The 25550-nt window shown below is 37.5% G+C and overlaps 2 protein-coding genes across 4 annotated transcripts in view; one reads left to right on the top strand and one right to left on the bottom strand.

The window, feature by feature from the left end:
- wnk1b (WNK lysine deficient protein kinase 1b) overlaps positions 1 to 18017 on the bottom strand; it is a 106661-nt gene extending 88644 nt beyond the window's left edge. For both annotated transcript variants that reach the window (XM_052118321.1, XM_052118320.1), the window contains exons 1-2: positions 17392 to 18017; positions 14927 to 16113 (exon numbers count right to left, since the gene is read on the bottom strand). In XM_052118321.1, the coding sequence (XP_051974281.1) occupies positions 14927 to 15667 (741 nt within the window). In that variant the 5' untranslated portion in view covers positions 15668 to 16113; positions 17392 to 18017. The remainder of the gene's footprint in view (positions 1 to 14926; positions 16114 to 17391) is intronic.
- The window catches only part of ninj2 (ninjurin 2), a 59631-nt gene continuing 37316 nt past the window's right edge, over positions 3236 to 25550 (top strand). The window contains exon 1 of one of the 2 annotated variants that reach the window (XM_052118322.1): positions 3236 to 3847. In XM_052118322.1, the coding sequence (XP_051974282.1) occupies positions 3551 to 3847 (297 nt within the window). In that variant the 5' untranslated portion in view covers positions 3236 to 3550. Of the gene's footprint in view, positions 3848 to 25337; positions 25490 to 25550 lie in introns of those variants that run through there. The other variant, XM_052118323.1, reaches the window with a different exon arrangement.

Below are 25550 nucleotides of genomic sequence, written 5' to 3'. Positions count from 1 at the left end.
CTCCTCCATCTCCCTGACTTGGCACTGACAATCATACACAAATATATTGTAGGCAGGAGAGATGAGGTCAGTTTGTCATGTCAAAAAAATGTCATGGAGACCATTTACAGATTCCAAGGATATGATCAAAAGGCACACAGAGGCGTGCCATTTTAAATGTCTTTATTATTATTATTGGGCTTAGAAACTTTAAATCACAAATTCCTTTCACAAGAGAAGCTGTATTCTCCATTGAGGGTTTGAAATAAATAAAAAAAATAAAAGCATGGGATTGCCTAGATAAGTAATTTGATACAACAAGAGATAGCTGGTTTGCATTATCTGTTACTTTAGCTTAACACTTTTCAGAAGAACAAAAAACCAAAAAACAAGACAGAGGTCATTATGGACTGTCCCTAGTCTCTCACCTGAATCTGTCTTTTTTCTTTTAAAGAACTGTCGTATGTCCATTGCTCACTGGCAGGCCACACACACACACACACACATAGAGAGAGAGAGAGAGAGAGAGAGAGTAATGTTAGGAGTTCAGGAGTTAAGCCTGGTTCAGGTTAAATCCTCTGTGTGTGAGGAATGAATAAATACAGCAAAAGAAAAACATTAAACTTTCTTTTATTGTCTAGTTTGATAGTCAGCCACAATTGAAAAATAACAGATATAAATCTAGGAATGAATAACAATTCATTTAAAAAGCCACAGTGAGTGTTTTCACACATACTGGTGGTATACAGTGATATGTTTGTTTTACTCTGGTCCAAACGCCAGGGCTTCATGTTTCCATGACGACTGACCAGAAAAGATGCATGTGGTGTCATGTTTACATGACTCCCGATTGTTAAAATGAGTATCAAATTAACGATAAACTTTAACAACAGAGACACACGTACGCACTACACAGGTACGCAGTTTATTTGTCACGCTGCTGTTTTTGTTTCACGCTCTAGCAGTTAATAAACAGAACTGCATGCGTCTTGCGGAAGAACATTGCAACCGGCGCTACTTCTCTCCGTTTATGACTATGGACGAGTCACCCAGGTCCTGTGCTACTCCACAGCGGCGGCAATCCGCTGGACTAAAATAGTCCGAAAATAAACACTTATTATAAGTGTACCATGGCGATTCAGTATACTGACTCCAGTACTCACCGATATGGTTTCGGAATCGGAACAACTCTAGGTAAAAGGAAAGAAGTGTGAGACACAGCTTTGGAGCAGCTTAGTTGATTCACAACACTACATAACGGGTTCTCCCTCTGCGTGTGTTTCGCGCCGGATGACGGTCGTGCTGAGCGGTGCAGGTACAGAGGAGAAGTAGAAGAGGAGAAGAGGATGATACCATTTGCTAAGCGGGGGTGTTTTCATTTTCATCCTTAAAACATACATTTTAAACCACAAACTACGGAGTATGTTTTGGACATTATTTAACCTTGTCAAAGACGAACAAAAATTTTAGAATAACAACATTTCTTACTCCAAGTTTTAGGGGTGCTGAGCTCCTTCTTAGGGGTGCTGAAGCACCCCTAAAAAGGGGCTAGCCTCGCCCTTGGCTATAAGCGCATTATTAATAGCTATAAGCGAAAACTTTAGGTGTCGACAACGTATTACAGCCTACTCCAACATCGAGTGCAAAGTGGGGAGTTGAAAAAAAACGTACAGTGCTCTGTCATCTGCTCCCGGGTGGCGCCTCTTCAGATGCTGGTGCATTGCCGTGGTGCTAGAATGGAAGGCCATCTCCATTTTGCAAAGACGACATATCACGGAATTGTTTCCTTTTAAATTAAATAATTCCCATACTTTAGATGAACGAGTGCATGCCGCCTTGCACTTCTGATAGTCTGAGGAGCCACTCGTGTTGCTACTACTCGCCGGCATCTTTGTTTTGGGTCCGACGAATCGACGCGCATATTTTGCGTCAACGTATTTTTTGCGTCGACGTCATCGCGTTGTCCCAGCCCTAGTAAGGAGTTAAACTATAGAGGGTTCAAGTTTATTTTTGAATTATGGTAGACAGAGGACACTGGGATCAATATTCATATCAAACCTATTTTAATGAAACAAGGATGGCAAATATGCAGCATTTGCTCATATTATGAAGAGTGTGATATGTTACATCACAACTCATTAACCATTAATAACAAAAATGAGACAAATGAGATCAAATGGGCTCAGAAGAGTGAGAGACATAACAGTAAGTATGCGTGTGTCTAAATAGCATCTTAAGGTGGTTTATTAAGGAAAAAAGAGGAAGTGTAAATGTGAGGATGTGACTGCCCTCACATTGTGACCTTTGACATATTTATGCTACCTACAAAAATAAAGGAGCAAGAGATGGAAAGACAGCAAGAGATAAAACCTGATTTTCTTCATAAGCTACAGTCTTTAGAGTGAGGAAACCTTTTCGCATGCTATCCACAGTTTCCCTGACTAATCACTGGACTGCGCCATGGTGATGCTGATTGCCACTGGACTGTTTTCTGGTTCCTTTGTCCATAAGAATCTACTGGTGTTCCGGATGGAGAACAACCATTTTAAGTGTTAGTTGGAGTAAAAATGTGTTCCTTTTTCAACTTGTGCAGTTGTTGGTATAAATAAAAAAGTCATAAAAACTAGTAGTTCATGATATCGACGTAACTAACTTTGGTTCATAGCTTCACGTCATCCACCCACTCCTTAAACTATGGAAAAACACTATGGAGACACATACTTTTTGGACAATTTTTTTTTACAAATCATCATATTATTCACCAAGAACATACGCAATGTGTGTAATAACACTGGAGACCGGAAAATGAAAACATCCATTTTGAATTGTGGAACACTTCCTGTTCAGGAAAAAGGTAGATAGATCTCTAAGTACTCTACTTTAACAGATGAGTCTGAAGCTTCTAAATTGTCAGTCGGGTAACATTTGTGTCCTGGATCAGTGACAAAGAAAAAATTAAATAGGAGTTTAAATGTAAAATGTAGACATACTCCAATGTTCACAATACCAAATTTTATTTATTTTTTTTTTAAGTTTTTAAATATAAAATTCCTAAGCATCAGAACAGGCGGAAATGTTGTGTAAAACAACTTTTTTGTGTAGGGGAAAATGTAATGTTACAAAGATCATAATATATACCCAATGACAAGTTAACACATGGGAAGCAAGGAGAACTGCCACATTCTCACTAGAAGGGAAATGGATTCATTATAAATCTGGTGAAAGTGAAACCGCTACTCAAGACAGCCTCCAACTTATGTAGAAAGCAAGAAAGACAAGCAAATCTCTTTAAGTAAAGAGCTGTAAGATTTTGTATCAAATGCACACAACTTCTGCTGCTACACTGCTGCTGATAAACTTTTCTGCCACTGCGGTGACATGCACAACTGCCAAGACTAAAAACCAAAACTGATTATCTCGAATATGTCAGATTTACAATCAGTGAAGACAAAACACAAAGCAAAACCAAAAGCCAATCAGATAGCATCTCACAGTGACAAAGCTCTCGGTATATTTCCATTTACGATGACATCTTTTTTCCTTTCTGCCTGTGTACAGTAAGACAAACACAATGGATAAAACACACACACACACACACACACACACACACACACACACACACACACACACACACACGCCTGTACAGCAAAAGAGGAAGGAGATCAGTGCTTGCAAATTAAGGAAGAGCTACTTCTGTCTTTGTCCTTCTCCCTCCTTTGAAAAAAACAAATGGATTTCAACAATGAAAAGGGAAATGGCCATGGCTGGGATCCATGGGATTGAATTTCTTCCTCAACTGTTCCCTTCACGTCCTCTGCATTATTCACAGATGACGACACTCTCTCTGGGACATGCTTCTTTTAAACAGGTCAGAGCTTCTACAACTCCCCCACAAATTCCTACACTCTGATATCTCACAGCTAGCGCATGGCGATAAAGCTGATGGTGCGACAGCCGCAAAGTTTTAAATAGTTTAAGGTCAAACCCTCAGTCAACAACTTGTGAACTGGAGTATATGTGAAGTTTGTATATTTGTGTGAGTATACATATGTTTAGACAACTAAATGCGAGTGGTTTCCCTTCCCCATGACTGCACTTCTATGCTGGAAAGTCTCATGAAAGAAGTGTGATGTTCGTGTACTGTAAGTGTAGAAGTTAACCAGCTTACAATCCATCAGAGCACTAAAGGCACGTTAAAGCAACATATAATGCCAAAAATGAAACCCGCCAGAAACCTCATGAGCCCGATAAATAGAATGGGAGGCATTGGAGAGCAAGATGCATGCACTGACAAAAACAGTAGGGCCCTTGAAAAGGAAGAAAAAAAAAAATAGACATTGGCCTGCCCTACGCTAATGCATCACACATATAGACCTTATCATTGCATACTGTCTTGTTTCATCTCTCTAATTATGTGACACTTTAAGAAAGAATTCAGCAGAGAGAGAGATGAGAATGGAGTAATAAAGACACAAGGGACTGAATAATTTTTATTAATTTTTAATAAAAAACAAGGATTAAAAAGGTATGCCTCCATTAAGAGTGCTTGCATGCATCTCCTTGAATCCAATAGGAATGACTTGGGAGTGAGATTTGGCCTTTGTCGCACCAAAACTTTGTCAAACTACTAGCTCATCTAGCCTTTGATTCATCACATACCCAAGGTTATAAAACCTAGATAGATACTAAAATCACATTTTTAATCCTATTATAAAAATAATCACAGTGGTATGGGTTTACTAATGCATGTTGGAGATCCAAATGCTTATAACACAATAGTGATGCTAGCACTCCTTATGTTGCCCAAGTGATAAATAGGAAATAATTGCCTCCTAATGGGAAATCTGGAGAACATTACAACTTTTGAGAAAAAGGAGGACACACATGATCCAATCTGTGGAAAGATACAAATTCAAAAACAAAAGGGCAGATGACGTGACGCATGTTTTTTCTGTAATTAAGTCTAAATGTTTACTGAACTGCATTTCTCAACTAAAACACCACATGCCAGTGGGGCATAGAACATCATTTTATTTCAATATTATGATTTTGGGACGTAAAATGTATTTGGTGTTGTTCATATTTCAAGTTCAATTGCAAAATGTCCTGCGGTGTGACTGTAACATTGATGACTCATCAAATGTAAATATTAGTAAAATAAAGCAGATATGTTTGGAGCAGCTAATAAATGCCTTGGCATTATTTTGTATGTATTTACTTAATTAACTTAACTTTTCAAAATGCTAAAAAGTACTAAAATAATATTTACAGTACATTTCGTTTTGAAACACAAATGCTGTCCTGTAGTGTGACATTGGATATTAGATTTTTGTACTGGCAGTTACATGGACAGCCATAGTGGTCCTTTAGTCAAGCCCCCTACCAGGAATTCCCCCAGATGTTTGGATGTCCTAAGGAGGTTAAAAGGTGAGTGTTAATCTCTTATTAATTTGATAAATTTCATCATTTCTGTCAGACCATGAACGTGTCCATTTTTGATAGTCCTGTGGTGTGACTGATCTAGTTCGAGAAAAAAGAAAAATATTTTAAAAAAAGAATCATATTCAGGTCTAAAACAATGAACTTATTCAGTTACTGTAATGCCCAAGGTCAGTCTTAATTAGCAATGACTCAAAATGGCGGCAAAGGTGAAAGAGTAGTGTGACTAATTAAGTCAGATGTCTAGCTAGATTCTCATCTGTTATGTTTGCAATATTAAACATAAATATAAATATTTATCTGTCTCTATATATATATATATATATATATATAAACAAATATTGTAAATATTATATATAATATAGCTATATTATACATATATTAAACATAAATATATAGCTGTCTTCATTATATATATATTATACCTATATTATAAATATATTAAACATTAATCTGTCTTCATTTGTTTGTTGTATGTTAACAGTCACTGATCATTGTTTTTAAAGTGATTTTTGTCAGTTTTTAGGCATGAGCAAAGAAAGGACAAGGAGGTACTGGGAAAGTCGGTTAGCACAGGATGAAGTCAGGCATGAGGAGATCCTTAGGGAGAGAAGGAGAAAGTAAAAAAAGTTTATAATAGGGAAATTGAGTTGGTGAAACATTCTCTAAGACGTACACTTGTATAGAAAACATGTAACAGCCGTCTCTGTTCCATCAACAGATATCAAGAAAAGAAAGCTAAAGGAGAAATTCAACCACGAAATATAACCAGCCTCCCAAAACATAAGAGAGCAAAGCTTCGTGAGGAATGGAAGACGACAAAGGCAAGGAACAGGAAGGAGGAGGAGGATCTGGCAGCCATTTTGGATATTACACCCCCATCACCTGAAGAACTTGATGTGTCCTTTAGTCCAGTTCATCTTTCTCCTGCTCATGGTTCTATTTCCCCAATTCCAAGTCCCCCCCAAAAGGTTTGTCCACCCAAGTTGACAGCAAAAATTAAGAAGCTGGAAAGAGAAAACAAGGAGCTAAAAGCAATGCTCAATGGCATGAAAAAAGCCAACAGTAAAATGAGGGTTCAAAAGCATCGCAGGAATAAATTTAAGAAAGCACGTCAACCTACCCTCAGATCTTCGACGAAAAGAGCTGCGACACAAAAAAAACAGCAAGTCACCAACTTTCTTTCCAGGGATGAAAACAGCAGGCTCTTGGCAGGGAAAAGGGATACTGTGGGCCGGAAAAAAAACAAAATGCAGCGGCGGGTTTTGACCAAAACCATGAGTGAGCTACACTCTGAGTACAACCAAGAATCTAGCTTCACAATGCAAATTTTGTATCGGCAGTTTGCTCGCTACAGGCCCAAGCACATAACAGAGACCAGGCCAACAGATAGAAATACCTGTGCATGCTACCAACATGAAAACATGCGCTTACTGATTGACTCTTTGGTTTTTAAAGGCATGATTTCAACCAAAAGCCTGTCTAATCTTCTTTCCTCCATTACTTGTAACACAGAGGAACAAAAATGTATGTACAGGCAGTGCACCAACTGCTGTTTTGATGAGGTGCGTCTCAACTCACACAATCCTGATGAATTCGCTAGGTGGGAGCAGTGGGAGCGGGTGAAGGTGACTGTAGGGGAAAAGGTGTTCACGAACTGGGTTAAAAAAGGGGTTGAGGGAACGGTGGGAAAGCTGGCAGAGACCTTCCAGCGTGACCTGGAGTCAATTGCATCCCATCAATTCAATTGGATGCACCAATCAGCCAAAATGAGGGAGTTAAAGGAGAAATTGCAAGAAAATGATTTGGTGTTGCACGTTGATTTCTCTGAAAATTATGGATGCAAACTGAACACAGAAATTCAATCTTTCCACTTTGGTGGAAATAGAAACCAAGTAACCATACATACAGTGGTTGCCTACACCAAAACGGACATCCAGAGCTTTGCAACCATCTCAAAATCTGTGAGGCATGATGAGCGTGCTGTATGGGCTCACTTACAGCCAGTCATTGAAGACCTCCAAATGCAGCATGACACACAGTTTGAGTCACTCCACCTCATCAGTGATGGTCCTGTGACACAGTATCGCAACAAGGCAAATTGTTTCCTAATGAGTACGCTACCATTTACCTGGGGGTTCCAGTGTCTCACATGGAATTACAGTGAACGGGGCCACGGAAAAGGAGCTCCTGATGGGGCTGGAGCTTGTGTGAAGCGTATGGCAGATCAGGCTGTCCAAAGGGGGGCTGATCTGCAAACTGCGAAGGCCCTCTTTGACTTCTTGTCCAGCAAAGAGGAGATGAAAATCCAAATGAAATGGATAGAGGAAAAGGAAATAGAAGAATTTGACAAACTGCTCCCTCCTGTGCTCCCTGCTGTGAAAGGCATACTAGGTACACACCAGATTTTCTCCACAACACCAGGGGAGGTGTTTCATAGGGCAGTAAGTTGCTTCTGCAGCTACCCAAAAGTGTGTGGCTGCTTCAAGGTTACAAAAGTCACAATGGCTGGTGACAGTCCAGCTCAAGAGATTAACCCTATCCCTACCCAGTCCTTCTTGGATGAAGATGTTGAAAGTGACCAAGACCAAGTGTTTGAAGTGGGAAAGTTCATCATAGTAAAATATGATGAGAAGCGATATGTGGGCCAAGTGTTGAATATTCAGGGAGAGGAAATACAGGCGAACTGTATGGTTCAACATGGAAACAAGAATGCCTTCCAGTGGCCTGACAAAGAAGATACCATTTACTACTCGCGGAGTGACATCATTGGTAAGATTTCAGAGCCTGAGCCCCATGGTCGAGTTGCCAAGTTAACGAACATGGACTGGCTCATGTTCAACACGTAAGTTTGCCATTTCTCCTATGAAATAATTTCTACATCCTTTTTTTTTTTATTATATTGGCTCTAACAGCTTGTCATGTTTATGGTCTGATCTTTTGTTAGTGACAATTCCAGAATGTCAAATTTTTCTTGTTAACTGGAATCTTTGTTCAAAGAGCTGAATTGATGATTTTAACATGCTTTTAATTATTTTAGTATGATTTTAATGACTTTCTCCTGAGAAACAAGATATTTGTTTAGTCTTTTAAGTTAAAAATAGAAATGAATGGACTTTATGACTGGGTCTGATTTGACGCCTTCAAAATGTTAATTATTCAGTATGTCTGTTTTTAGTTCAAATTCATACACTAATAAGATTGTACCGATGTGTTGCATTTTCATTAATTTTCAAATAGAGATGCAAATGAATTTGTTTGTTACAAAAGTATTCAATAAATTTCACCATAAATGTTCATACAGTGTCTCATTTCGTCCTGTGGTGTGACGGGATGTCCTGTGGTGTGACATCACTTCAAACACAATTAAACGACTTTTACTATGTTAACTAGCTTAAATAATTATATGCATTTGAAAACATTGCATATTATAACTATATAAAAAAATAATAAACATTTTCAAATATTTTTTCTCATTTTACACAATATTTCCACTGGAGTGAGTGGTAAAAGATGGCACAAGCAAAGAATATATTCGAAAAACAGCTGTGGAAAAAAATATGCGCAGAATTTTAATGATCATGAGAATATTTAATGAGAATACTTGTTAAACTTAAAACATACCTGATTTGTATTTGAAATTAATATTTCAATATTTGAATTTTATAGTAATTTCATGTCACACCGCAGGACATATTTTGCCTGGAGCTGTGAGAAAAGCTTAATAAATTGCATAATGAGAAAAAAAAATCTGCTAACCTCTAACAGTTTCAAAAACAACAGTATTTGAACTTTACAAATTCATACAATTCTCAAGCAATTTAGAACTTTGTTTTAAAAAATGCTGTTTCACCCTTATTTGTCATCTACCCAAAAGCAGTTTAGATTTTCCATTTACAAAGATAAACTTTTTCCCCATTCTGCATCCAAAAGAAGTCCTTTCCTGATTTCCAAAGACTTCAACTAAGTTACAAGTACAAAAGCATCCCAAAATTGAAAGACAGTGGGGGCAGAAACAAAGCAGGCCTCCCTGATCCCCTTGAAGGGCTGCCTGCTCTTTCCTCCATATTCTCACACTCTTTTCCTTGTTTTCCTTCTGCGCCCTCCCTTTGTCAATGCAACCTGGGGTTTGCAGTGGCCGGATCTCTGCTTCTGATTGGCCTTTGACCCCTGAATTAATTAGGATTGCTATAAAGACCTTAATCTATCTATTAAGTACATACACCATCCCCCCTTTAAGCGAGTGTCCACACCTAATAATGCTACTTTGCTTTAACCCCCAAACAACAGTGCAACCCCCTTTTCCTTGTCAGTTTCAATATGACATCACTGGCACCATCCAAACATTTGCCCTTACATTCCACACTCTTCCACCCCACCCTCACTGCATATTTTACGCACTTTCATCTGTGTGTTATTTGACGTGTTTATGTTACCATTTAAACCTATGAGGTCTTAAAAGGAATTACTAATACAGAATAATATGTCTCTGGACGTTGAGGATAACAGTTCAGTTTGTGATGGAGGATCTTCACCAGGCAACTAACAACACTTCATCTGTGTAGTCAATTATACTTGCTCCAAAAAAGGCCTATACAGAGTTAAAACCGGATACCAAGACACACAGATTGTCATGTGATATTTAGGGAAAGCACTTAAGCAGCGAGCCACTAGGTAATGGGATCCAAGTGAGTTTCATTTGGCAGGGCACATTTTGCTAGATTTAATGCATTTATAGTCGAGGTGTTATGAAAAAGACAACACTGGCCTAATGTGACCCAAATTGTGTTTTGAAACTAAGATAGCTCTGTCAAGAGAATATGGCTTATCAATGCAATTATTTCAAAGTATGATGTTTTCTTGCAAGAGCTGGGCCTGCAGACATCAAAATGTAATAATTTGGCCGCAAGACTAAAGCCACAGCTATTCAATGCTAAAACCAAGTGTACACTTCCCGACTTGCAGTCGGTGTTCTGCGACTCTCAGTCTTGTTTTGTTGTTGTGCTGGTGTGCACACTTCAGGACTGCAGTATATCAACTACATGACATATGTCCCCGACTGAGAGCATGTGTACACCGGTATTACAAACTGTTTTTGGGTGATCAGATCACAAATGTACAAGCAAGACATCACAGTACCATATGGTCATCTCTCGACCATTTGTCTTTGGTTTTCGAGGAAAGGGTGTCTAATTTCAAGAGGACATACATCAATCATTACATCTGTGTTTTCCTGAATTATAATAAACCACAAAAAGTAAAAGACAGAATACCTTGATCTCCTTTTTCAACAAATATGAAAGAGCGGCTCTTGCCTGTTTTGCTACTTGCAAAAGGAAAATTTAAGAAAAAGAGAGAAGGAGATGAGGGTGAAGTTAATTTATTTTGAAATAATTTTTGTCTTCTACTTCCTAATGTCTTGTCTTCATCCTGCACTCTTTATTTCAGTGGCTGTGGCTCATTGTCGGTCTCTCGCTCATCGGGATAGTGTGTACACCTGATGACAAGAAGTCTAGATATCAAGCTGTTTTGAAGCTGTCGTAGCATCTGGGACTAGTATCGGCATGTCGTAAAAGTGTGCAAAGATCAAGACCGTTCGTTCGAGATCTGAGACTCCTTGTCGCAGTCGCCGACTAAAAAAAATCAAAGGAGACTAGATTGAGACTTGTAGTGTACACTAGGCTTAATCCTATTTATATGAAAATTCTGTTTTTCAGTTACCTAAAGCTGTAGTTTTTCAAAATATACAAAAAAAGGATAGCAATTTAAAATGCATCGTTTTCAGTGGAGGAAAATGCCATTCTAGTGTGGATGAGAGGTGTAAAATGACATGCTGCGAAATGACTGTGTTTGCAAATGAAAACCTATTAGTATGGTCATGGCCTAAGACTACAAGCATGAAACATTCAAGTACGCAAATTAAAATGCGTCAAGTTTAAGTTCATAGGTTGTTACGCTCTGAAATGTAAAAGAAAGCAATTCTTAATACAATGCCTGTAAACATTGCATTCTAAACACTGCCAAAAAGGATGCTATAGCAGTCAATAGAGTACACCGTCTCCAAGTGTGTCCACGTGTGTAGTGTACAGTAATTTCCGTCCTAACCTGCAACTTCCTCAGAGTTCTTCTTCAGTAAACAACATTATGTAGGGGCACAATGAGAACCATAACGGGTCAGTTCATCTCAAGTGGTCCAATACAGGTTGCTTGACCATTTTTTTGTCATGGCACATGACTAAGTTTGGTTGTACAGCTGTTTACGAAAACCTAAATATCTTATTTCAGGATGGTCCTAGCTCCAAGGAGTGCATTACAAGATACATGTACAAATATACCCATTTTGTACATTCATGTTCCTTAGATGTATAACTTAAGTCCTAATGTAATACTCAAGACTGCTCAAAGCTCCCCTTTTAGGGTCAATTTATAATGGGAAGTGTTTGAGTATCAGTCTTTTTATTATCCCCAATATGGTATGCCCAATTCAAACTCTCATTCTGGTGGCACGATTACTCACTTCATTCTGGGTGGCGGAGGACAAGTCTCAGTTGCCTCCGATTCTGAGACCATCAACACACGCATCTTGTCACGTGGTTCGTTGTGTATGACACCACGAAGACTCCCAGCATGTGGAGGCTCCTGCTACACTATGCGATCCATGCACAACTTAACATGCACCCCATTGAGAGCGAGAACCAATAATCACGACTACGAGGAGGTTACCCCATGTGACTCTACCCTCCCTAGCAACCTTGCCAATTTGGTTGCTTAGGAGACATTGCTGGGGTCACTCAGCACACCCTGAATTAAAACTTGTGACTCCAGGGGTGCTAGTCAGCGTCAATACTCACTGAGCTACCCAGGCCCCCCTCAAGTCTCAGTCTTAATTTTTTTTAGGGGGTACCTAGGGAAGTATAGTGTGAATGCAGAACATTTCAGGTTTGAGACTGGGTGTTGGACCAGGTAGGAACCTAAAATTTTCACAGAAATAAGACATCTATATTAGCATTGTGCTTTTTTTTTTCTACTAGAAATCTGGGGGAAAGCCTACTTTATTCATGCATTTTGAGAAATGAATAGATGTAATACAAGCATAACAAATAACAAAAATAAACAGTATTTTACATGTTATATTAGAAGCAGTGAGATTTCCTCACTCAGTCACTCTGAAATGTTGTGGGAGCATCATTCATGGGAACCCACACATTTTACTCAGTAGACATTTTGAATGATGTTCTTGGATGGGTGGAAGAATTTAACTAAAACATCACAGTTTTCCACGCTGATGTCCTCAACCAATGGTGTGTCTTTAACGCATTGAGTTTCTCAACCAGAGAAACAGAGAATTCATCCCTAAGGAGAACGACAGTCATAACCCACTGCTTAAAGGTGATGCGATCAGGAAATGTGTCATCTTTGTCGGACTTTTCAAGCATATATAGTAAGGCCTCAATACCTGGACACACAATTAATGAGCATGCAGTCATAACAGTTTATGTCACAGACTATAAGTTCCAGCATGCCCTTGTAGACCACTTTTTATCTTTGCTGAATTAACCATCTTGATGTGCTGATGTTGTGTGCAGACACAGTGTGAGTTCCAGATGCTCCTGCCAGCACAAACCATTTTGGCCTCAGTTCACAAAAGATTGATCTCCCTATCTTTAACTCTGGGTGCTTATTCATTAATAAGTGAGTTCATTAAGGTTACTTAAAACTAAACACTTTTGTTTATGAACCTATTGAAGAACCCTGTGATATATCATGCTTCACTGTTGCCAATATCAAAAATAGTAACATTTTAGACCTCATTGACAGCATAAGCTTTTGTATGTCAATCATAAACATAATTACTGTAAAATATTGTTCATTTTTATTATGCTTATATTACATCTGTTAATTTCTCAAAATGCATGAATAAAGTAGGCTTTCCCCTAGATTTCTACTAGCCCTAGCTCTGTAATAAAAAATAAAAAAAGCACAATGCTACACACTGTTTATGTGCCATGACACAAAGATGGCCGTCGTGGATAAACCAGGTAAAAAAAATATATATATAGTTGCAATACTACAGCTGGGCGATATGGCAAAAATGTTTTATCTCAATTTGTATCAAACTTATGGACGATTCACGATTTGATTTTTTTCAACTTTATATGTACTTCAAAGTGATTTCAATTGTTTGTTCTAAAATAGAATGCAAGGAAACCTGGTTAGAGAAATTCAAATTATTTTCATTATAGGAAACAAAAGGTGCACAAGAAAATTGTACAGATGCACCAAATGCACCACAGGGGGAAATTGTCAACAGAGTGTATAAGTAAAATACATTTAAATCTAATTAACCCAGATGTTCAAAAATAATAAAATTTAAAAAAAAATAAATAAATAATAATAAAAAAAAAATTGTAAAATAATTATTAGCCAGTAGGTATTCATTTTATCTAAACCAAGTCTTTCTAGAAAGTTATCAAGAAATAGATAACTAAATTTATCAAGTTTATCTAGAAAGTACTCCTTGTATATTAAACAATGTGTGTGAATATTCATAAACCCCTGCAGATAGAGACACGCCCACTAGTGGTTCACGCTGAGCAGCACAGCAATATAACTCAACTAGCAAAGTTTGTCAAAATGATCCCTTGCCAAATGTTGGCAATATATGCAGTACACTTGAAACACAACACAGAATAAAGCAATAATTAGCGATCTATCTGAATCATCATAGTAAAAGGAGCAGTGGATGCTTGATTCTCCCATATATAGCCTCTCAAAGATTTGAAATGAAGCACCCATAACAGTCACATAGCTAACGTTTTTTTATGGGTAAAAATACAAGAAAGGAGACTATTCATCAACATGCGCACACCGAGGCCAGTTATGCTTTTAAGCAGGTGTATACATGCATGATGGACGAAGATGAGCAACAATCACACTGTGTACAATTGTACTGGGAATATTACCACTGTCTTTTATATCAGTCTCAGAGTTGTTATCCTGCCACGTTCATTTGCGTGCCACACACGTGCAGCTGAGCAGATCAGGAGCGACAATAAGACAAGCGCTATGAATTATTGTTCTATTCCTTATTCAGCCTTTGATGGATTTAAAACCTAAGTATAGCATTTGCAAGATTTACTTTGCAAAATCTCGATTTAAAAAACAAATACAAAATTTGAATGAATCTGAATAATCTAAAAAAAAAAAAAAAAAAAAGAGAAATCAGCCAGCCACACAATTTTTGGGGGGAAAATTACAAAAATAGTCTAGTAACCAACTTTCAACTCAACCACTTGAGATGGACCGACCCTAAACAAAAAACTGTACAAACAAGTTACACCACAACAACTTCCTGTTGTAATTGTGGCATTCGTTTTTTAATTGATCTTCCACTGTTGTGTTTCACCAGAGCATTTTTTAAGCATTGGCCAACCACAAAAGACAATGAGTAAAGGTCACATTCAGTTTATTCATAGTTGCAGAGGTTAATTAAAAAGTGGTTCCTTACCTGAAGTTCACACCATGCTACTTCCACCGTTGTCTCAGTGTCTAAGCCCTTGTAGACCGTTTTGAACGAGCCACGTCCAATCTCTATGTCAAATTTGAGAAAACGTCCATCGGGTGAGGTGCCCACAGCTTTGGTCTCCACTTCTTCTATGTCATCCTGAACTTTCTTCTCAGCCTCCCTCTGTTCAGCTTCTGCACGGGCCTTTGCCACTTCTTCCTCACGTTTATCAGCTGCTGCACTGTCCTGCTCCTGGTTACCCACATAACTAGGCTCCGTCTCCACTTTCCCAAGAGCCTCACTCTGCCTTGCACCTACATCCTGACCAGATGGACTCTGTACCTCCACTGTCCCATCAACTCCTGCGCCTCTTCCAACATTTCCATTATCTTCAGCATGTTCTTCCACTACAACCTCTGAAACAGCCACCCGTGAGTCAGATGTTACATCAGGGGCCAAGCTCAGCACTACAGGCTCAACAAACTGCTCACAGTCAGGTGGCGAGGTGAGGATGCAGGCTTTGCTGGGCAGGTCAAGGGCTGTGGCATTGGAATCACAGATGACACTGCGCCTAAAAAATCTGTGCTCAGCTGTCTTGAGGTCTTTATCCATGGTGTGACGCCGCTTTCTGACCACTGTGTCTAGCTTCTCACCCACCAGTGAGTCCGAACCAGACCCATTCACATTCTTTGGAGGTGGTGGGGCCAAGAAGGTCACCACCTTGTTGGGATTTTCTGACGACATCTCTCAAAGCAAAAAGAAAATCCCAAAATTATAAATAAAATATAATGAAGAAACTCAAATGTAAACTCAAACAAACACCTGACTGTGGCACAAAAAAAAGTCTATGCAAAAAAATATGAAAATGTGAACAAGAGTTTGATGGAGGGCCCCCTCTGTGGGGTATTCCTTATTAACAGTTACTCTTACAGTATATGGGGCCAGAGCCCAAGAGAGGAGGTGTTCTTTTATAAACGTAAAAGCATAAGACACAGTCACTGAGAATCGAGCACTGACGGTGACAGATGATAACTGTCAAATCCACTTCATCCATCCTGCAGTGACCCAGAGACAGCCGTCATTGAGCATAAGGGACCGCAAGAGGGAAAATGGCAAGAGCCTGGATGTTCTTACACCTTCACAGAGTGCAGGAAACCTGGCTCTGAATCCCAAACCCTGGTCCAGATTTACTGCAAGAGATACATAGACAAAGACCAGATTCAATTGAACGGATTAACTCCTAAACATGACCTTCGAGTTAGATAATACTAATGACAGTTTGGTGGAATTTAGGCTAAGACATTTACTAGAAGGTTTAAAGCTCATCAAACAGCAGCTTTAACAACAACAACATAAAAAAACACACACACAGTTTTAAGATTTCACTCAAATCATTAATTAGGTTATTTTAGTGGAAGTAACTTGTATTATCAATAGAAAAACTATTCTCCTAATGAGTTTAAAAATTAAAACAATTCAAAATAGCAGTAAGGACTTTAAAAAAAAAAAAGAGGAAAAGAAATAGCCCAAATGTATGATGAACAAATCCATCTACAAATAAACACTAAATTAGAACTGAAGTGTTTAGCAGCTATAGTAGCTGACTGGCTTTTCTATCATTCCAACACACACTTCTAGCGACACTAGTTGCAAACTTAGATGTAAACACTTGTTAGTCAAACATTATAATTTTCGGTCAATATTTTGACATGTATGAACCTCCGTAGTAAGTTTTTCGGGGCTTTTAGCTAACTCGGGATCTCCCCGGTAGTGAGTGGTCAGCTGTCTCCAACGCTTTGGGCCTTTTCATTCTCGATACAGAGTCAGTAAGTTCAGCGTCATTAGTAAAAAAATAAAATAAAATTTACAGAGAGAGAGAGAGAGACCGCACGTGTCCCTCAAAATAACGAACTTAATTATTCGTGTACAGAGAGGTTTGTATGTTGGCTGCGCGCGCACACGCACGCTGGGGTGGCGAGACGGGTAGCCTTGGTTACGTGAGGTATTCAACTGAGATTTGGACATTTATTTTTGTAATTTGATGTTTTAAAAATATCAAAACTAATAATAATCCCGGCGTAAAAGACATTTTCACACAAATGTAAGAATATTTAAACTTAAAAAAAATGAGAATTGTCTCCTTAAAATTAGTTTCTGTTGTCCATTTAAACAAAAAGAAAACCGACCGTGTCTTCTCGTATGAAGCTCCTTAAATAACACCGCGCGCGTTATATTAAACAGGAAACGCGCGCAAACACTCCGCGTGCTGATATGTGAACGCTTCAATGTGATCACAGATGACAACATAAAGAGCAGTTCCGCTTGTTTTATACGGTGTGCCTGTAACATCGGATGTCTGTCAATTCGCAATAAATCCCTGACAGTGTTCCACCACCAGTTGAGTTTTATAACATATATATTGTATAATTAAGGGTGCAATTAAAAATAGGAGGCTGTCCAGCGATTACCTTTTGTATCGTGATATCCATTCCCCTATGCTGTGATGTAGACAAAGCGGCGGCTGCAGTTGCTTGAGTTGTCCGAGCAAATAATTTAAGAGGGTAATCGCCAAAAGATTAATGTTGAAAATGCACAATACAGCTATAAAACCGAATGGTCAAAAATTTACAAATTCCACAGATGTAGCACAACGCTGGAGACTCGCTACGCTGTTTCCACGACAGGCCAAATTCAAATACAGTTGCAATGATCCTAATGTAATCGGTATCCAGCGAAACAATATTTCCAGCGATTAAACATTTTGAGAAATCAACAACACAGTCCGGTTCCGGGCGACCGAACGCTGATCTGCTGCAAACCACCGATTTTCTTCTTTTCACGTGAACAATGCAACCATATCCACTGCGGGTTGCGTTCGTTTTTGTTCGAGCCGGTTGGCACTAAAGTCTCGATCTGGAATTTAATCGTTATCCTTATGCAGCGGTCGACGAATGACAACACGCTGTCTCCGTATGCTATATGTTCTTGAGTCTTGACTAAATTAGGCTTTCTCTGAAACTGCTGCTGTTTGCTCGGGTGGTGTTGTTAAGACTCCAGTCTGTCACGTTGGTTTTAGTTCCGAGGCTGCTGCTGTCTACCCTCCCACTGAATGATGACAGCAGAAACGCCAACCAGCCTATTTGAAAGGCCTAAAGAGGTCGCTGCTTCGTTCCTGAAGTTAGTAGGCCTACTGTAGTACTGTGTATACTGTTTACACACACATATCTATCTATCTATCTATCTATCTATCTATCTATCTATCTATCTATCTATCTATCTATATATATATATATATATATATATATATATATATATATATATATATATATTATTATACAAAGTAAGAAAGTGAAAAATATGCTACATTTGCATGTATCATGGCACAGTAGGATGCAGTGATCTGTAATGTATGTCTGTCTGTTGTACATTCTCTTATCTTAGAACTTATTAAGATCAAGTTGGATCGCAGCACAGGGGCCAATATATCTTGTTTGAACTGTCATGGTCTTCTGGCTCAGCTGAAATGCTGCTAATTAGGTGAATCTGTGGGCAATCAGGCCATTAAACTTAAACTTCCAGCACATAAACGTAATAAATTAACAGACCTTTTTAAATGCCAGTTGGTTCCATGCAATACAGTCATAATCAAAAATAATTCCCTTCCAAATTTATTTCTTTTTACACATTTTATATATTGTTTTCTTTACAAATGTAAGTGGAATTCATTAAAAACTAAACTGATAAAAATACTAATAAAAATGTATGACATTAAATTATTGAATAATAATTATTAGTTAAATATAATATAATAAATGAAAATAAAAAATGAATACAATACTGCCACAATCTAAATTACAAATATTTTCCTTCTTTTTACAAGTTTTTCTTTTTTTTTGTGAAATTAAAAAAATACATTTGTAAAAATGAATAATTAAATTATATAACATAAAAATGATTCAATAATTATTATTAATTATAGATAATACAATAAAAATAATATAATAAATGAAGCAGTTCTTAAGAATAAGTACAAATAGACCTTATACAAAGCTACTATAAGCCACAGCACAATGTCTAAAATATGCAACAAGGAAAGCAAAGATCATATTTAAATGTTCATCTTTTCTAAAAATTTCCCTTTTCATTATTTCAACCATTTATGCATTTGGCAGACACTTTTATTCCAAGCGACTAACAGTGCATTCAAGATACACATTTTGTCAGTTTGTGTGTTCCCTGGGAATCAAACCCATGATCTTGTGCTTGTGTCATGCTCTACCAGTTTAGCTGTAACCCTTATACTTACAATATGTGTTTCTCTCTCCCTCTGTCACACATTCAATGGGTTCCATTATTATTGTTGGCTTGCTCTTGCGTCTTTCACTGTGAGACATAACATTGCACATGCTCTCGCTTCTTAGTATATGGTTTTCATAGACCGTATTTATGTGAAGCCCCTACTCCTAGATATTTATTTTCCATTTCAGCAGTCCCTTCCTTTCCCTTGGCACACATGAGAAAGATCCTTCCTAAAATCACAGATTCTCTATGGAGGCTCCGTACTTAAAACCAGCTATGGGGTCCAATGTGGGGACACAAGGACATACAGGATGTGCATATTCAAGTAAGACAGTAAGGTGTCTTGTATGCATTTGAGAACACAGTATGCATCTTCGGTTGCACACTGAGAGGCTGTGTGTTTGTTCTAGACTTAAAGGTATGGGTACACTTTTTCCCCCAGCACAAATTAAGGTGGCAATTGCATTCTGTTGACATGCAGGACAACTTAGAGCATGTGGAAATTTAACACCAGTAAGAATGTAAAGAAAGATTAAATTAACATGTAATTTAAGTTTAAAGTAAGTCTATATTGAATAAGGATTACCATTTACTAAATACACGAACAAACCTTTCATTATTTGACTAATCAATTACTGCTAACAAGGTGTGACATCGTTCTCACATATAAATGACTGAAGATTTCTCTAAATGGATTATGGGAATAGCTAAAGTACTGGCTGAGAAAGCATATGTGTGTGTCTATATATATATAGACACACACATGTGTCTATATATATATATATATATATATATATATATACACACACACACACACACACACACACACACACACACACACACACACACACACACACACAGGGTTGGGAGGGTAACTTTTGAAATGTATTCCACTACAGATTACAGTATTTCGTTAGATTACTAGTCAGTAACGTACTCTAAATACTTTGGATTACTTTTTCAGCACTGGTAGAATTTTTTTCACTTGTTTTGACTATAAAAACTCTGCCAGTGCAGTAAGACAAAATACACATGTTAAATATACATTCTCTGAAAAACCTAAATATCTTATAGGCCTACAGTGCTGTTGCTAAAACAAGATAAATCAAATTTATCTTGTTTTAAGGATTTTTTAATATTTTTACTGGAAAACAATACAAAAATTATTATCAAAAATACGATTTTTGCCCTAATTCAAAGGTCTTACTAGAAGAAAAAAATATGATCCAACGTGAATTGTTTTGTTAAAAATATGATCGTGTCTGGTCACATGCGCATGTAAAATGGCTATAAATAGCATTTTAGCTTAGCGTAAAACTGACCATTTTATTTCTATTTCTTCTGCTCTAAAGTTATTTCAAACTTCTTTGTCTGCTCGTATGAATTTAAAACATTATAAGAAAGAGTTTCACCACTGTTCAGACTTTGGATATATATATATATATATTGTTTTCTTGACACAAAAGTCCTCTCAACTTGTAGGCTCAGGTATCATTTTATCCACATGAGGGTGGTAATGAGTGAGTGACACAAACAGGCATTTTTGAGCACCCAATTTACTCCAATAAAAAACATTATTTTAAAGATTTTTTAAATTCTATAAACAGCATCCTGTAGGAGTATTTAAGGATCTCACACCTCTTAAATTTGTTTAGAATGGCCCTTAATAGATTACCGGACACAATACTTACTGGAGGTTAACTGTGTACCTTGAGAGAAACAATGCACAAATGCCATAGCTGTGGAGGAGGAAACCTAATTTGAAACCTTTAGCAAGGTTACCGCAGAGTCACCATATCAAACTTCCAGCTGAGAAGTTTAGCATTCCATTGTTAAGGGTCACTGGATATCTAATCTGTCAGCGACACTTAAATGCAAAGTGTGGTGGCGCATAAATGAGGAAATATGGAGACTTTTTTCAAATTCCACCTCATAAACCCTTAAAATGTATTAGAACTCAAGTCATTATTTCTGATTACCTTTCAGCACATTCAATCATTTTGCATTGAAGAAAATGTTGGCCAACTTTCTTTTTTGCTATATGTATTGTATACCAAAAAATGCTGCTGTTTCTAGTTGCGTTATTGAATAAAAAAATCGACATTTTATATGATATAGTTAACACGTTTATGGCACGCCCAGTTTAATACTTTTTAATAGAATAAGATGCAATTTCTCAGATTTGTTTCAGATAATGGAATAGTAAAAATAAATATAACTTAAAATAACGCTCAAGCAACAAATTTCTATGGAAGTCCACCACAACACAGGAAAACATTGCAATTTTAGTGACATTCCACTGTATCAAAAAACTAAAAAACTCTATAGGTATCTAAGTGAGGTGAAGAGAGATGTTTTGACAGATTTCTGTGTTTTTGTTCCAAATGCTGAAGCATGTCCTTTTTGATGGTATACCGTAGAGGGTACATAATGTACCCATGCCAGGGTTCACATGCATAGCAGCTGGTAGGAGTCTATTGTCTTTGCATATTGTATGTTGTAAAAGTTACCAAAATAAGCAATTCTGTTGATTAATCACAGGTAAATCATTTGAATGTGCTCATCAAGTCTTTATCACACTGTTGAAATAAACTCTTATATAAATAAGGCTTATAAAAGTACAAACAAGAGTTTAAATGACAAATATGCTCCAGATATTTAAATTGTGGTGGCATAAAAATGGCCCTTAAAGTGACAGTTCACCCCCAAATGAAAATATTCTCATCATTTACTCACCCTCATGCCAACCCAGATGTGTATGACTTTCTTCTGCAGAACACAAAGATTTTTAGAAGAATATGTCAGTTCCGTAGTTCCATACAATGCAACTAAATTGTGGCCAGAATAAAAAAGAACAAAAAAAAGATGAAAGCAGCATAAAAGTAATCCATAAGACTCTAGTGGTATAATCCAAATCTTCATAAGCGATGTGATAAGTGTGGGGAAGAAACATCAATATTTAAGTCATTTTTAACTATAAATATCCACGTAACTCTAAACAAGTGCCACATGCGTCTTTCAGATGTGAAAGTGAAAGGGGAGATTTATAGTAAAAAAATAAAATAAAAAAAAAGACTTACATACTGATCTGTTTCTCACCCACTTTTATCATATAACTTTTGAAGATATGAATTAAACCACTGGTCCTGTATGGATTAATTTTATGCTACTTTTATCTGCTTTTTGGATCTTTAGATTTCTGGCCACCATTTACTTGCATTGTATGGACCTACGAAGCTGAAATATTTTCAAAAAATCTTTGTTTGTGTTCAGCTGAAGAGAGAAAGTCATACACATCTTGAATGGCATAAGGGTGAGTAAATTGAGATAATTCTTTTGGGTGAAATATCACTTTAAAATATAATTTCGGTCACTGGTGTTTTTAATATTTAGGATACAAGGGAGAAGAGCTACATAAATTGGATTGCAAATGTATATTGGCATACACTGTGTACACAGCACATCTTTAGTGATAAGAGGTGTGAATGGGCTCCTTGGACTAGATTCCAACATGTACTTGCTTAAGTAAATTTTACTTCAGTCTATTTTAGTCTTCAACAGAGTTATCTGCTCTGACCAGTGTTGCTTCATGATTGTGGTTACATAAAATGTTTTTTTTGAAAAAGCAGAACACAAACTGCAAATACTGTGTGTCCACCATTACTGCAGCTGCAGTGGCACTCAGCAATTTGACTGTCTGTGAGTGTAGCTGCTGGCAGATAATGCCTTATTGTGTATTTTAGGAGGAGAGTGTGGAGTGAGTGACTAGCACGGGCTGTCACTGTGGGAACAGTCTTGCTACTGATTGGTTCTTCAGTGCTGCACTCCTTGACACCAACTGGTTAAAAGTCAACACAAAAATGGCTTAGAATAGTGATGTTAGTACTGACAAAATTTCGAGCATAATTTGTATGCAGATGTCAATTGGTTTGATATTCTGCTATCTAATGCAATTCATTACATTAAGCATTTCTAAATGACATGAGTTTCCAAATAATTTTTGGTGTCACTGTGTATGCAAGACTTTTGAAGACTGACAACATTCTGAACTTTTCTGACCCCCTTTTTTTTTCTTAGTGAGGCCCAGAACCCTCAGCAAACACAGCATGTTTAACATACCTGCATCGGGGCACTGCAGTTGAAAGGACACTCTGTCAACCCACACCCTCTCTCAGTTTCTTAAATCTGGCTATTCTTCAACTCTAGGCCTTTAGCTTGCACGAATATCTGGACCGTTTGATCGCTTTTCTTCAGCAGATCCTCTCTGAGTCTGTAATTACAGCAATTATTATTCTCCTCTGTGACTTTCTGAGTCAAATCACTGTTGTGACTGCGTAATGGGATATTATGTGCCTCGCTCTGATAATTGCTAACAAGTAAACAAGCAGGTCACTGGTGCCTTGGATGAAAATATCCATTTCACAGTTTAATACTGTACAGACTTTATCCAAACACTCGCTGTTATCTAATTCAAGGGTACATACCAAGGCCAGATTGTTAAAAGACAGTGTCTCATAACACCACACAGCTGGCACCTTGAAGGGACAGTTCACCCAAAAATGCCATCCTAGATGTGTATGGCTTTTGTTCTTCTGCAGAACATAAACAAAGCTTTTTAGAAGAATATCTTAGCTCTGTAGGTCCATACAATGCAACTAAATGGTGACCAGACCTTTCAAGCTCCAAAAATCACAAAAAGACAGCATAAAAAACTCCAGTGGTTAAATCCATATCTTCCTAAGTGATATAATAGGTGTGGGTGAGAAACAGATTAATATTTAAGTGCTTTTTTACTATAAATGCTAAATCTTTCACATTCTGAAAGTGAAAGTGCTGATTTATAATAAAGAAGGATTATAATATAGATCTGTTTCTCACCAAAATATTACTTTACGAATTACTTTTATGCTGCCTTTGTGATTTTTGGAGCTTCAAAGTTCTAGCCATTATTTACTTTAATTGTATGGAACAGAACGGAGATATTCTTCAAAAAATCTTTATTTGTGTTCAGCAGAAGAAAGTCACACACACATGGGATGGCATGAACGTGAGTAAATTAGAATTTTCATTTCTGGGTGAACTATCATTTTAAAATGAGTGTGAAACCACTGTGTTGTAGTATGCATATGTTGGCATTAAATGCAATACACACAATGTTACGTTAGCTATAATTGCACAATAAGTGGTGGTGTGTTATGACACTGGTGTCCGTAATAGATTTAGAAAAGAAAGTACCTTAGTTTGGTTTATTGACTCAAATTTTGGTCTTTGCAGAGAGTCAGACAGTCCTCCTATAAATGTCGAGCTGAAAGAAAAATTAACCTGACCTTGTTCTGATAGTAAAGGCTATTCGGGGCCTGCATATCTTCTACCCGTTTTATTTATATAAGGTGGAGGATACATGGCCAAATAAATGCCAAAACGTTAGAGAATTATTTGAGTCGTTTCATAAATTACTGGCTTATATTATACTATAATGTAGGTACACAGTGAATAAAATACAGCCAGAGTTCTCCATTTAAAACATACCATGAATTGAATACTGAACTGGACCACTCAACAAATGTTTTGAAAGCACCACAGAGCCACAATGTATAGACTCTGTGGGAAGACAACCAACAAATGTCTACTTATAGCTAATTAAACTGGGATAAAGTATTTTTGAACAGAAATTACATACTTTGTCAATAGTTACCACTGTTTCACTCTGTTTCCAACTCAGTCTTTTTGTGTACTTTACATTAAAATACTAGCCATATATTGACCACACATTCATTTCACATTTATTAAAATACCAAATAAAAAAAGTATTTGGAGAGCAAATGAACAGTCAATGTAGCCTTTGACTGAACAGGGGCATTTGAGTCTAATTATTCTGACTGGGCACTTGAAAATAGTAAAATCTTGTCATTATTCTCACTGCCTACTGTGAGTAGAGTACACAGAGTTGGTTTACTGGTATTTGACTGGTTTACTGTTTGAAATGAGTGCTCGGTTTTGTTGCCTTTTCTGTGTCACACACCAGTGACCCAGTCCAGCGTGTTGGAGTGGGCTGGAATAAAAAAATGAATAACACACTTGTTTGTCTGGATAGCCGTCCTTGCTGTCTGCCATGAATTTCTTCAAAATCTTTTTCAACTTTCCCACTCTCAGCAACTCTGACTGGCTCTCGACAGTTATTCAGCTTTAAAGAAGAGAAAACCTTGCAGGAAACACCAACAATCACCATCGGCAATGCCAGCAACAAGAGGACATGCAGATCTGCAGGTATGCCGAGACGTCTAGAAGCCATTGGTATTTCTTTGGGGACTGTGATATGGCATTCTGT

The sequence above is a fragment of the Xyrauchen texanus genome, chromosome 45 (assembly GCF_025860055.1).
Source record: "Xyrauchen texanus isolate HMW12.3.18 chromosome 45, RBS_HiC_50CHRs, whole genome shotgun sequence".
In the NCBI taxonomy this organism is placed as follows: Eukaryota; Metazoa; Chordata; class Actinopteri; order Cypriniformes; family Catostomidae; genus Xyrauchen; species Xyrauchen texanus.
Note: the sequence above shows the minus strand (reverse complement) of the source record. Positions and strands in the feature narration are given on the sequence as shown.